Below are 14302 nucleotides of genomic sequence, written 5' to 3' on the forward strand. Positions count from 1 at the left end.
AACTTGGAGGGACGGAGAGCAGCAACAGATAGAGGAAAATAGTGGAAAAATTGCTATTGCTGCTCTGTGTAATATTCTTCTTTTTCAATCATCAAAATGTTCAAAATCTGTTATAAAGTGAAAAACAAAGATATTTCAAACATGAAATCATGCTTGTGTGGACCAAAATATAATACAAATGATTATTCTTTAACAAAATGACATAAAAACACATTAATTCTTATTCGGGTCATTTTTGATCCACTTATGGAAGAGTGTAGGGTCCGATCGCTTGTGCATCTAAGGGTTAAGGCACAGTTTGGCTGCAGGCATTAGAGGGCGGTAGAGAGCAGGGGTGTGCATTTACTGAGCAGAGGTTTCCAAAGTGAATCAGTCTCGTTGAGAAGGTAAACATGAACTGGGTCACTACTGACTGCAGGAGGGAGACTCTGAGCCTGAGAAAGAGTCTGGAAAAGAGATCACGAGGCTGTCACAGGATTAGTAGGAGTAAATAATTTAGAGAAGCGTGACGTGCAACAAAAAAAAGCATCCTCTTTTATAATACAAATTTCATTTTGATATACAGAATATATGCATACAAAGTTTCTGTAAAAGTTAACATTTAGGTCATGAAAACAGAATAAACCATTCAAAGTTTAATTGCTTCTTCAAGTCCCTTCTCCATCAGTGTCTGCTTGGTTCAGGACTGACTCTGCTCTGGAGCTTCCAGGATGTCCACAGTTGTCTGTCCCATATTGTCCAACAGGGGGCGCCATTTGGGGGCATTAATAGATTCCAGAAGAGTTGTGAGCTCAACCTCCAACTTCTCAACTGTGTCCTCGACTTTCTGCAGGAGACAGAAGATGTGTGAGGTTGACATATAAATAATACATTAATAAGTTGTAGTATGAATAATAGAATCATCACTCATGAATAAAACAATTGTATGAATAATACAGCTGCCCAAAACTGCTGGTAAGGTGAGGTCAGGGTAAGTGGAGGGTTTGTCAGATCAGATGAATACAGAGACTTCTATCAACTCATCAGCATGTTGGAAAAGTTTTAAAAAGTTTTTTTTTTTTTTTTTTTTTAGTTGTGCACAATAAGTGAAACTTTGCTTTACTGACATCCTTTTTTGGCAGCTTCAGATGGTGACAAAACTGACATTTAATAATGACGTTAACTTCAGAGAGAGAGAAAAGTTTCAAATCTTGATGCTTTCAAACCACTCAAAGCTGAATGTGAGGTGGGTTTGGAAACAGCACCTTCTCCACTACATCCAGGCGGTTGTGAAGATTTGTGTGCTCCTGACAGGCACTTGAACGCACCGCTCGAGGCCGCAAGTCAGGATCCGGTCCTGAAAGCAGAACGGATTTACAACTGAGCGCGATCAATTTATAATAGAGGATGTCAGCTTCTAACAGAGGGAGCCACACGACAGCACCATAAAAGCTACTCAGGCTTCATCATTATACTGGGTTTCATGTTTAAACATGTATCAGGAACAAGAATTGTTCAACTTTCTTTTTTTTTTTGGTGAGAGTAAGATACTGAAGTCCAACCTGCTGTGGAAAATGGCAAACATTTCAACAAAAAGCATAAATTCCACACACTGAACAAACCAGGGTGATCATTATTGGAGCTGCAAGGACGTCATCTCTAATATTAGATGTTAATATGATAATTCATCATATTGGGAACTATGCTTTATGTTCCTGATGAGAGTTAGATGAGAACACTGATACCATTCTCATCTCTATACGTTAAATATGAAACGACAGCCAGCAGCCGCTTAGCTTAGAATAGTATAACTAGACTGGAAATAAAAAGGCACCACCCAGAATTTCTAAGAGCTCATTAATTAACATGTTGCATGGTACTAAACTGAAGGGACTCCTGAAAGGTGCCTGGCCAGATTGTTTTCTGCTCAAGCTGAAACCCATTAATCTTTATAACACGTTCATCGTTATTCTCTGGGTTTTATGAATCTGCTGCATAACCGCACAGAGAAGTTGAAAAAGAAAGGGACTGGACGGAAAAGAGAAAGAGCAGGAGTTCCTGGTGAGATGAGTTCAGTTAGAGGCTGAACTGACCACAGATACACACACTATGACCAGCCGTTTTAACATTTAACAGCTGGACTGGATATCTGTCTTTCAGACATCCACATCGCCATTCTTCCTCGGACAAGTGACAGCACTTTTGCCATTTGTGTGTAGGGTTTCTCATTACAGATATCTAGAATTTCTGATGCCAGCAGCTGAATTATGACTAGTTGATATCTACAATTTCATTTTGATGAGTCGTAGTTCTAGTTCAAGATATCTATAAATCCCCTCAATCCACCATATCGAGTAGGTTTGAGCTAGCTGCAGACATCCTTTCCTGGATTATGAGTAGTCAAAATGTAAGTAAAGATATCTTACATCAGAGTTTTGACTCATTCTATGACACTGCACATATAACCCCACATGACAACTGTTTCACCACCATGTCTGAGCAGCCTGAGGTCAAAATTCTACTAAAGATAAGATAGTCCTTTATTTCTCCCCACGCCAGGGGAAATTCACATTGTTACAGCAGCTTATGTAGCAATAAGCATAGTAATAGTAAAAAATTGACAATAAAATAGCAGTAATAGTATTTACACTATGTACAGGGATGAGAAATGAGAATGAAATAGTACAGTATTGACACACTGTAAACAATACAATATAAAGTGGCTTGAAAAAAAATAAGTTTAAATGTCTATTGCAAGTCTGTACTGTTTTCCACAGACTCTTGCTGATAAGCTCCTCCTATTTCATGGTGTTATCTAATGATCATGCTCATCACAGTAGCCGATATTACTTCTGCTAACAATGTTCAAACGCTTTCCTGGTCCAATATCCACTGTGAAGCCTCAGGTGAGCAACATAATGCACAACAATTTGGACCAGTTCTAATGATGTTTGAGATAAGTGTAAATATTATTGTGATTAGTCAATAGTAAATTACGTACATATTTTGTTTTGATGGATGCTGCTATTTTAATTTCAGACACTCAAACCCACCTGTTAATGGTCATACAAGCTCACACTACCGTGCACGTGCGTGGTTCACGCTTTCCTAGCTAGCAAACAGTACTGCAAGGGTACTTCAAAAAGTTCTTGGCCTCAACCAGAAAACGTCACAGGAGAAAAACTGATCTTGCATCATTTTTCAACATAGATTCCTTCAGCTCTGGTGCACTTTGTCTCCAGACCCCCAGATACTCCTCAAGCGTGCGTGACGTCATCACTCTGAAAATGCTGACCATGCAAGTGGGATTTCACTTCCAGATAGAAGTCAGATGGTGCAGTCTGGGTAAATAAGGTTAATGGGACAACAGTTAAAAGCCACATTTGGCTGCTTGTGTGGACGAGTACATTGTCCTGGCAACCAGCTCAAGCTTTTCTCTTCTTTTTATTGATTTATTTTTTTGTGGACAGTGCTATAAGGCTTTATTAGATACAGTTATGCCCCAAAATGAGTTACACCTCTTGAGAACTGTTTGACGTACCCTCGTACATCTATCTTTTAGATACAGTTCATGTTTTAGTAATAATAGCGGGAGAGAGATCTCACCTACGTGAAGTCTATAAATGAGTGTAAAGTCGGCTCGCTGAGGAGAGACATCATGCTCTTGGTGCAAATTCACTTCAACAGGGTGGGGAGGGACCAATGCATTGTTCTAGCTGGTTCCCCCTCAGTTATGTTTCCAATTACGCTGACAAAGACCAGAATGAGAGCTCACATTACACCGATTTTAAAGTCTCTGCATTGGCTCCCTGTGCCTCTTAGAATTGATTTTAAAATTATTTTATTGGTTTATAAAGCTCTTAATGGTCTTGCTCCTCTGTTTTTATGTAACTTGCTTTTACTGTATAAACCCAGTAGAGCCCTCAGGTCATTCGGAAGTTGCCTTTTAACAGAACCCAAAGTCAGAACCAAAACGTACGGTGAAGCATGTTTTTATTACTGTGCCCTTCGATTATGGAATAGCCTGCCTGAAGATCTGAGGGTGACTTCTAATACTAATACTTTTAAAAGCAAACTTAAGACCTACCTTTTTAGTCTGGCTTAATTTTTAATTTCATCTATTTTAGGCATTTTTATTTCATTTTAGTTAACTTATTGTTTTTAATTTGTTCAATTTTATTTGTTTTTGTTTTAAATGTGACTAATGATTGTGAGTTTGGGTGCCGTGTTTTTATCTTTGAGTGTAAAGCACTTTGTGTTACATTTTCTTGTATGAAAAGTGCTATAGAAATAAAGCTGTTATTATTGTTGTTGTTGTTATTATTGTTATCTATGTGTTTCTCTTTGAAGCCAACACATTTGAGGAGAAACCTGTGTTCACTCAGAGGACTCTGCTTTTCTTTCCTAACACCTTCTTAGTGGCAGCAGGCCAAACCTCCATTGATAGAGTTTCTATTTTATAAATGAGTGAACTTTTCATTCACTGATTGAATGCTGGCAGTGTTGCTATTGCTCTTTAGACAAAGTGTATGCAAGCAGCTAAATGCCTGACAGCATGTGTTGTTATTGAGCATTTGTGATACAAAGGCAGTGTGTTGGGGCGCCTCTGCAGAGTGGGTTTTCTATCTTTCTTAGTGGCTGCTTGCCAGTGACCAAACAAGGATATATTCAGAGGCTCATTCCTTGCAAAAGCACTTTCAGTCCCATTTTGGAGTTTTCTTTTTCATCCAACAGGCAATGAGCTGGTAACTTTCAGGGAGCCAAATTACACTGAGCTTTTTCCAACTGCAAAAACTTTACTTTTTCTTCTTTTTCTGATTAGCAACTAATCATATTGGACACGTCTAAGCTCTCACTTGTAAATACAGAGGAATTTCTTACCATTTTCTGCCATCTTATGCCTCACTTTGTCCTTTCTGGGATGTTTTTCTCTCCTTATTGGAACACAGAGCTTGAAATGGGAAAGCTTATGGAAATATTCATTTTAGAACAAAAACACCAGGCATTCAGTCTGCTGTCAAATAAACACAGACTGCAGGTTTGTTGAGGTCTTCTTACGTCTTCAGCAGTTGCCGTACAGCTGTTAATTTCACCATATTCCCTTTAAAGTCCCTCTCTGGTCATTGATTAAACACCTAAAAACTTATCTCAGTATCTGTTTATTACAGTTACATTTGGTACTATTTTTTTCTTCATAATAATCTTCTCGTGTCTTAAAATGGTTGAAATGTTGCCTCCTCTGGAATGTGTCTCCACTTTTCTCTTCACTGATTTCATGTTGTAGCTTGAGCACACCAGCTCAGTCCTCAAACACTGTAAACTATTCTATACTATACAATTATTATTGGAGTATTTTAGCCATACATGTTTGAACCTAAAACTTATTCTGGAGAAGCATAATGATGCACAAAACTTCACCCTGCAAGTTAGCAGGGTTGGTTAATGCTTCACAGCTATGCTGAAGGTGTAACACATGTGGACCATTCACTTAGCAGATGTGTTGCAGAGCGTGTCTTATTACTGGCTACACCTACAACACATTCACAACGTAGGATTGTGGCACCCACATGTGACGTAAAAAGTCTACATGAAGGTAAATTTTACATATACAGTGTGAGTCTCTGCAGAGATAGATGCACTACTTATGTGCTACTCACCTGCCTGGTGTATAATAGTGTTGCAGCAGGAGCTCCATGAATGGTCCACATACATTACACATACCTGCAGCCATAGCATTAGGAAAATTGCATATGAAACCCCCAACAACTAACATCAGTACACTGGAGCTTCAAGGTGGCAATGCTGATCCACACTCAGGATGTCTTCTAGCATATAAAAAGCACCATATGGTGGACATGTTGGCAAGGTTAAAAAAAACCCAACAACAAAGAAAAAAAAACATTTTTTTCTTGGAGGGGGTCTTCAAAGCTGCAGTTTAAGGCTTACACCATAAAGCAACATCTGTTACATTCAAACTCTTACCAAACAATGCTGATAATCAGCACCAGGTCAATCTCTCTGTATTTTGTAGCATAACAGAGTTTTAAATTTGATGTCAGTCACTACATTCTTATGCGTTTTGTGTTAACTAGAAACGACTGATTTGCCAGCTTTGAAGAGGGCAGCCACCATAACGATGAATACAGACTATACCACAGCAACCAGAACTATGGCGTAGCATATGGTGGAAAAAATGCAGGGACGATGCACAGAAGGAAAGGGTTGAAGGAAAATTTTTGATGCTCCACATGAAAAAGACACAAAGCTTTCTTAGGAAAGATTACAGGCAAAAAAATGGAAGTGATTGATGGCAAGGCGTGTGTAACAACACACATCGACAGTGTTATTACTGTCACTGTGAATAGGGGAAACAGAAGTTCCACACTGCAGGTTTAGAGTAAAAATCGTGTCAATACAAGAATCATTTTCTGCTGGTGCCACACTGCAAACAACACCTACCCAAGTCATTTAGTCCATAATATCTAAAATGGTTTTTCCTCAAGCAATAGAGGCTCCACCAGCCGAGTCGGCCAGGAGTGATGTGTGTCTCATTCTGTTCATTACCCTCCAATGTACAGTCATGCCTGAGCATCAAGCTGCCTCGATTTTACTCCGATACCTCATGGAAACATTTTGCAGGCTCCATTATTGAGACCAGAGGGGTGCCAAGTTCAATACATGCAGGAAACAGGCCAAGAGAGAGGATGGATGGATGGAAGGTACAGCAGTTCATCAGACTTTCTCAGTGAGCGGACAAAGCAGATGTCTGCCCCGGCATGTGCTCCTCAGAGGGGGTTTTGTCAAACTCACTTGGGTGTATGAAGACTTGGCAAAGCTCACCTGCTTTGATTTGACAGTGACAGATGAATTATCGCAAGTCTGCAAAAGGCATGAAGTTTTCCTCTGCTGCAGACGGATGTGAATTTATCAAAGTGGTGGTTTTTCTTGTTGCATTTCACAACAGCCACAGTCTTCCGCTGTAACAGAATGTGCTGCTGGTTTCCCGATCTACAACGAAAAAAATGAAGGGCCTTTAATCCCTTCAAACCACAGCTGTGCTTCCTTCTAAGTGCCAGTGTGTACGCGGTGCAGGCTCCTCTTTACGAGGGCCAAACTTGCAACAGAGAGCTACATGCTGACGTTCATGATTATGGTCTCACCCAGAGTCTGCCAGAGCTGTAGCAGCAATAAGCTGCAGATACAGTTACTGTGGCTCATGCTAAATAGCTGACTAGCTGAGAGTTATATTATCACCAGCCTGTGTTGCCAAACAGCGAGAAGGAATTTGTTCCTATTTGTTAATGTTTGCTTTTGTCCAGCTCATATGACGACTTTTTTTCCCTGCCAGAATTGTTCCAGGAGTTGGGAAATAGTAACACCACCCCTCACCACACACTCTGTTGTGTATCCATGACTGCAGAGCACAATACATTCATTTTCTGGAGGCTTTCTTTAACCTTATCCATAACTAAGACTTGTCTGACTCTCGCCCTACCTTCAGCTAAAGTTTAAACCTTAAAACACCGTTACATTAGGGGGACTTGCTTTTTGTCCCCATAAGAAAAAAAAGTCTCCATAATGTGATTTTGTAAACAGATGTTGGCCTCCATGTTGTAAAACCTACCTAGACCACACACACACACACACACACACACACACACACACACACACACACACACACACACACACGAAGAAAACACTCCATAGGAAAAGCAAAAACAGATATGATGATGTGACTCATGGACTCCACCGGAGGACAGAGGTGAATGACTGAGTGTGTGTTGACTGTGTGAGCAGTATTTCAGGCTCTGGAGGTTTGTGAATTGTATCTACAGAAGAGAGGGAGTTAATCTGAGTACAAAACTGAGAGATCAGTGGAGATCATTAGTTCACAAAAAGACAAGTATGTGTAGATACCAAGGCCAGACATGGCAGAGTTTACAACTGCAGTTAATACCAACTGAAATACTGGTGTATATGCATGCAACATGTCAGTGTGCTTGAATATATGGATGTACTCATCACATTTTAACTGATATTTCAGCTGCCTTTAGCTGTTGCTCTTTAACGGACAGGTCTACTCCCTAACAGTACATGCTTACACTTACTGTGGAAATCTAAACTGCTTTCAGTGTCAGGCTGGCTGCTGCCAGGCCGAGTTAGTGCCCTCCCCTCTCCTTCCTCCTTCCTGTTAAGGCAGCCCAGCAGTGCAGAGGAGGCAACAGGTGTTCCCCATCAGCCATAATCAGCCAGCTCAGTGGATGCAACCAATCAAGCCTCAGCCAGTCACTATTTAACCAGACACGACCCAGCTCTCAGTGCCGGATTGTAAAGAAAACAAAAAGAGAAGAAGGAACGACGTGTTCCTTCTGGACCCACCGCGTTCCTGCCGTTTGTGCCGTCAGCACTGGACCCTGGACCCTCCGAGCGAGGAAACACTCACCCGAGCCGACTCCCTCCTCCTGTTGCCCTTCCCCACTCGCCTGTTGCTGCTCCAAACCCTGGCTGTCACCACTGAGATCCAGTTCCGAGCATTCCCAGTATATTTCGTGAGTTTGTTGTCCGGTCTTAGTTATAGCTCTGGTCAAAGAAACACTGTGTTTGAGATGACTTCAGTTTGTAGTTACCTCTCGCTATCATTGTAGGGATAGCCTCGTGTTTAGTTTCAGTACTCCAGAGCATTCCTAGTTTAACTCATGTTTAGTTGGGTCATAGTAATTGCTCTGGTTTGAAGAGGCACCATAGCTGTGAGGACTTCTGTCATGGTCACCTTTTTCGCTACCCCAGTGTTAGTCCTGATTTCTGTTTGATGTCCCAGATAACGTTGTTAATAAACCAGAGTTGCATTCAAAGACCGTTTGTTCATTTCCTGTGCCTGAGCTCCCATTGAACCCCGTGACATTCAGAGCATACGCAGACATATCAACTACTACATTCAATCCAGCCCAGGTTGAAAACTACAGACCAGTTTTGCTCTTGCCCTTCCTGTCTAAAATACTTGAGCAAACTATCTTCCCCAGGGCTCTACTTTCCTTTCAATAAACAACTTATAATACCAGAATGAGTCTGGTTTTAAATGGGGCCCCTCTACTGAGACTGCACTCCTATCTGTAACAGAGTCACTATGTTCTACTAGAGCTGCTGGACAGTCTTCAGCTCTATTGTTATTAGATCTGTCAGCTGCTTTTGACTTGGGAAACCACCAAATCCTCCTCTCCACACTCACTGAGCAGGCATCTCAGGACCAGCCCTGCCGCTGGTTCATGTCCTACCTCTCATGGAGATACTTCAGAGTCTCCTCCTCTTGTCAATATACACAACCTCACTTAGTGCAATAATCCTCTCCCATGGTTCTCATACCATTGCTATGCTGATCTTCCAAGATCTTCCTGTCATTCCTCCCAGACAACCACACAGTCTCTGCCTGGATCTCATCATGCCATGTAGATATCTCAGCATGGATGAAAAAACAGCACCTTCAACTCAGCCTCTCCGAGACTGAGTTCATTGTCATCCCAACCAGTCCCTCTATACAACAAGAAACCAACATCCAGCTTGACTCAACCCAACCCAAACCTGCAGCACAACTCCTGATACAGGCTTTCGTAATATTATGTATCGACTACTGTAACTCCTTTCTGGCAGACCTCCCTGCATGCACATTCAGACCTCTGCAGATGGTCCAGAATGCAGCAGCACGTCTGGTTTTTAATCAGCCAAAAACAACACGTGTCCCTGCTGTTCAAATCACTTCATTGGCTTCCAGTTGCTGCCTGCATAAAATTCAAAAACTCTGACACTTTCCTATAAAACTACAGTGAAAACAGGTCTATTCTACCTGAACTCTCTCCTTCAGGTCTACACTCCTTCCTGCTCACTACGCTCGGAAAACAAGAGGCACCTGATACAACCACCACAACAGGGTTGGTGCATAGCTAGACTCTTCTCCTCTGTGGTTCCCCAGAGATGGAATGAGTTACCAAACTCTGTACGATCTGCAGAGTCCCTCTGAGTCTTTAAGAAAAGACTGAAGATGCAGCTCTTCACTGAACACCTTTGCATTTTACAGAAAGCAAAAAAAATAATCCTATTACATCCTCAACTGCCTGTTGGCACCATGGTCCTCATATCACACTTGAACTTGTTTTATGGCTCTTATCCAGTTTGTTTTCTCCTGACTAGATCCTTGCTTGTGTTGTATTTACTCTCAGATGTACGTTGCTTTGGATATAACCATCTGCTAAATGAAACTGTAGAAGTGTAGAAGTGTAGATTCCATTACTGTCAGTTCTTCAGCAGATACTCTGGCTGCTAACTTACTAGCCTCATGTCACTTCAGCTGCTTAAAGTGCAGCCTACACACTTCAGCTATCTTCACCTTCCATGGCTCCCAGTTTCATTGACAGTTCACCTGTGTTCAGTGATCACACAGCTATTATCATACACATCAGCAAACACTTTGACTGCTGTCAGTGCCGACATACTACTGGATGCTCCACCTGGTTAGCTTTAAGCTCTCCAGTGATTTTTGCAGATTTCAAATGTCTTCACATTTTAATTCCCATCTGTTCCTTCAGGTTGTCAATTTCAACAGATAATTCAACAGGTTTCAGTGTTTACATGCTGATTTACAATTCAACTGTTTTTGTCTCTTGCTCTTGAAATGACAAAATCAGTATCTGATTTCAGGAATCCCTGTTTATTTAATTTACGACAATTTTCAAGTCAAACCACTTTATCTGTGATAATTCTCAGTTACCAAAATTATGGTATATCTGGATGGTTAAACAAAGCTAACTGGACTAGCTTGAGCCTCTTGAAGACTTTTGACCTCTCACCTGAGAGGATTCTTCTGTTATAACTGACTGGTGGTGAGTCCCAAGCTTTTAAGCTCCTGTGGGATTACTAGAGGTCCCATGTGAGTCATTGACCCGTCTGACTATTGTAAAAGCCATTAGATAAATGTGTGAATGGGTATAAAGCTTGAGTTAAATAAAAGAATCACCCCCCTTACAGTTGTCGCTAATGAGGAAATTAGCTATAGCAACCAAAACCGTAGCAGGGATCTCAGGACTGTATAGAATCCACCAGCCATTAACAACAGTGAAACAAAACAAGAGCAGATTGGAGGGTTCTGGAGTGTACCTACCCACAACTGTAAAGATCACTGATTAATATCTGGCATCTTGTTTTTTCAAGCAGATTTTTAACACCTTCACAAACTGGAGACAGGGCTGTCTGAGATCAGTGGAGCAAAAGGACAACAAGACACCATACCAGATGTGGAACATCTGGTAATGAGAGCAATCAAACAATGTGTATTGGGGCCACAGTTGAAGTAAATGACCTAGTAGTGACATCTTCAGTCACTACTAGGACAAAGGACCACAGGATCCCCATAAACTCTCTGACTGATTCCTACCTGCAGGAAGAGGGGCTCAGAAATCTTGGTAACAACTTCAAAATGATTCCGCTTCGCTGACAATGCTACAAGGAACTCTGAACTCACATTACAACAAAGAACGACAATTATTCCACCATCTGGACTTAATCCTTCTTTATGTACATTCATTTTACAGAACAGCCGAACTTTTCAATAGCATCATGATCATTTTATACCTTGCCCTTTTTTTTTATCCTTTATTTTATTTGTTTTTGTATTAACATTAGAAGTGTAACATATCTGATGTTCATATAGGCATATTTGGTATTGCTCTGAAAGCCTGGAGTGCACACAGGTAAACGATGTGTCACCATATTATTGTAATTGTGTAAAATTGTAGCTCTGCAAGCGACCTCTGGACATTAGCCCTCCCCAACGGAGGCTGGTCCAGAACCCTTCCTTTCTTAATTAGATGCAAAAGAATCCTTTAAAAAGACCACATCTGAGAACTCCAGTTTGAGTTCTACTTCACATTCAACATAGTTCTCCTTCAGTACCGTCAGCTTTCTTTCAAATCCCATAAGTTCACTGAGACCGACTTGGAGGCTCCACTCTGTCCACTGCTGTTCCGACCTGCATCCACAGGATGAACACACCATCCACCACCACAGCATTGTCACGGGCACTTTAATCACTTCAGTGACTTGGTGCAACTTTCTCAACTTTCTGTAATCCCAAAATAGTTTTCAAATTAGCATTCTACCAAAAATGACAGCTGCTTTCAGGTGTGGTCTCTTAATTCCTTCTTCCTGCAGCACCATATTACAACGTAGTATTTTTCACAATATTGCATTGTAATATTGTGTTCTCTTCCTTCCCTTCTCTGTCACTCATATTCCCCTCATTGTTTGTTTTGTGTTGTTGTCCTGCGTTGTGTGTATTATTGCCGTGTTATTAGTTGATAGAGGTTGTTAGTCATAGCTGATAGCTGTTATTCTTTTGTTGGTAATGAATGTTGTTAGTTTAATAAATGCACAGAAATTAAATCTAGTTGCCCCAATTGTTTTGTTGTTTACATTTTGGTCTCTAATTCACATTGATTCCAGCTACTGAAATTTTATACATAATACTTTTAAGTTTAACAATTTCCCTGATCATTTCTGAGGCTCTTCTTGTCTGCAGCAAGAGATGCTTCATGTGTTGATTTATTATATTTGTCAATTCTAAATGCTTCGCTGGTCAAATGTCATTTACACTATTTAATAATTCTGCATAAAGTAATATTAACCCCATCTGAGCAAACATTTACCCTGCAACTGCATTGTAAGTGACTGATGAGTGGTGCAGTAGACCACCACCTCTAATGTCTATAGTACAGACAGGTCCAGTTTGACATGAATGGTTTCTTTCATCAGTCCATCAAACCATCTGTCTCCTCTGGATGAAATGTGTGCGTTGTTGCCCTCAGATGAATGTACCTTGTCTTGATGTGGGTGCACTGTTTAGTCCTGGCCTGAGGATCTGGATCTCCATGTGCTTGTGAAGCGGTTGTTTAGTTTTCTCAGTGTAGCGGTCAGTGCATTCCTCATTGCACTAAACTCTGTGTTCTACAATTCTCTGCCTATGCCTGAGAGTTTTGTTCTTTGGGTGGACAAGCTGATCCGTCAGCGTGTTGCTGGGCTTGAAGCCAAACCAGAACACAGATTTTTTTCAGTGAATGGAGCTCTTTCCAGCCTCTCCTCCTCACTAAAAAAAAATCACATACAAGGCAGTTTATATTAGAACCATATCCCCACATTAACATTTTTGTCCTTGCTGTGTAAAATAAAATGAAATCAACAGCTTTGTCCTTTTGTGTGTCTAAATGAACGTGTTCATTCCTTCTGTTTCTTGCAGTTGGCCATTCTTGCAGTATGAAGTCAGTGTAGTTCACACTTGAGGCCGTCACTCACAGATTTGGCTCTAGAGGACTGACTCACATTTTTGTGAATTTCCACTGGATTTTAGTAACACTGGTCAACAGAGCTAACATACTGGTAAGGAGGTGGCAGACCAACAAGATAGATGAAGTGCTTGTTTGAAACTATGCTGACAGTATATTAGATTAAGCGTAGCTGGAGCTGCAGTCAAATTAGAACCAGATGTTCTGGCAAAACCCTGAACACACACACACATATGTATGATGTCAGTTCAGCTTCATGTGTGTTCATCCAGCCATGGTCTATACACACTTACACGCATCTGTGAATAGTCTAAAATGTATTGTTCTGTGCAACAAAGTCATACTGTTGCCCGTGTAACAGACACGGTCCCCATCAGTAGATGTATCTTCACTGCACTGATTCGTAACTCGTCTGTTCTAGTAACTCAGCACACTAAGCTGCTTCACCGGCTAAGTGTCTTCTGGATCTTCCTCTGACCCTGACCTGTGACTCCAGACCACACCCAGCTCTTACCTGCTGCAGCGTAGCCAATCAGGAGGAGGAGGAATCCAATGGAGGAGCTGGAAGGGCAGATCATGATAAAAGCTGGCAAGCAGCTGGTGTCAAAGAGTGGAGAGAGTGTGAAGGAAAGAAAAAAGAGAAAATGTGAGAACCCCAAGTTCTCCTTTAATTCAAAATCACACTGAAAAACCAAAAAATTCTTCTCCTCCAGAAACTCCCTCTTTCCCTCTTTGCCCTGCGTTTGCTCTCTTGCTCTCTAATCCTTCCCTCCTTGACTTGGTTGCGCCCAGTTTCCTAATGAAAACATTAGATGCAGGACAAAAAGCTGAGTATCTGGGAAGGGGCGGGAGGGATGTACTGGGGAGGGGACTCATTTCTCACTTCAGTTCAGCTGCATACTTGCTGACTTTTTAAGAAGGAAACTCTGGTTTTATTTATTAGTTTTATGTTACTGGCATTTTCCCATTTCACATTTTTTTGCATTGTTATAAGGAGA

General features: G+C 41.1%; 1 protein-coding gene across 1 annotated transcript; it reads right to left on the reverse strand.

The window, feature by feature from the left end:
- Window positions 1-511: 511 nt before the first annotated feature.
- Window positions 512-14101, reverse strand: LOC111574004 (placenta-specific protein 9-like). Its single transcript, XM_023278378.3, has 3 exons — window positions 13819-14101; window positions 1245-1336; window positions 512-826 (listed from the first exon to the last, which is right to left on the reverse strand). Exons 1-3 carry the CDS (start codon window positions 13880-13882, stop codon window positions 680-682), a joined length of 303 nt encoding a protein of 100 aa, XP_023134146.2. The 5' UTR covers window positions 13883-14101; the 3' UTR covers window positions 512-679.
- Window positions 14102-14302: the final 201 nt, after the last annotated feature.

This window comes from Amphiprion ocellaris, chromosome 17 (genome assembly GCF_022539595.1).
Source record: "Amphiprion ocellaris isolate individual 3 ecotype Okinawa chromosome 17, ASM2253959v1, whole genome shotgun sequence".
Classification (NCBI taxonomy): domain Eukaryota; kingdom Metazoa; phylum Chordata; class Actinopteri; family Pomacentridae; genus Amphiprion; species Amphiprion ocellaris.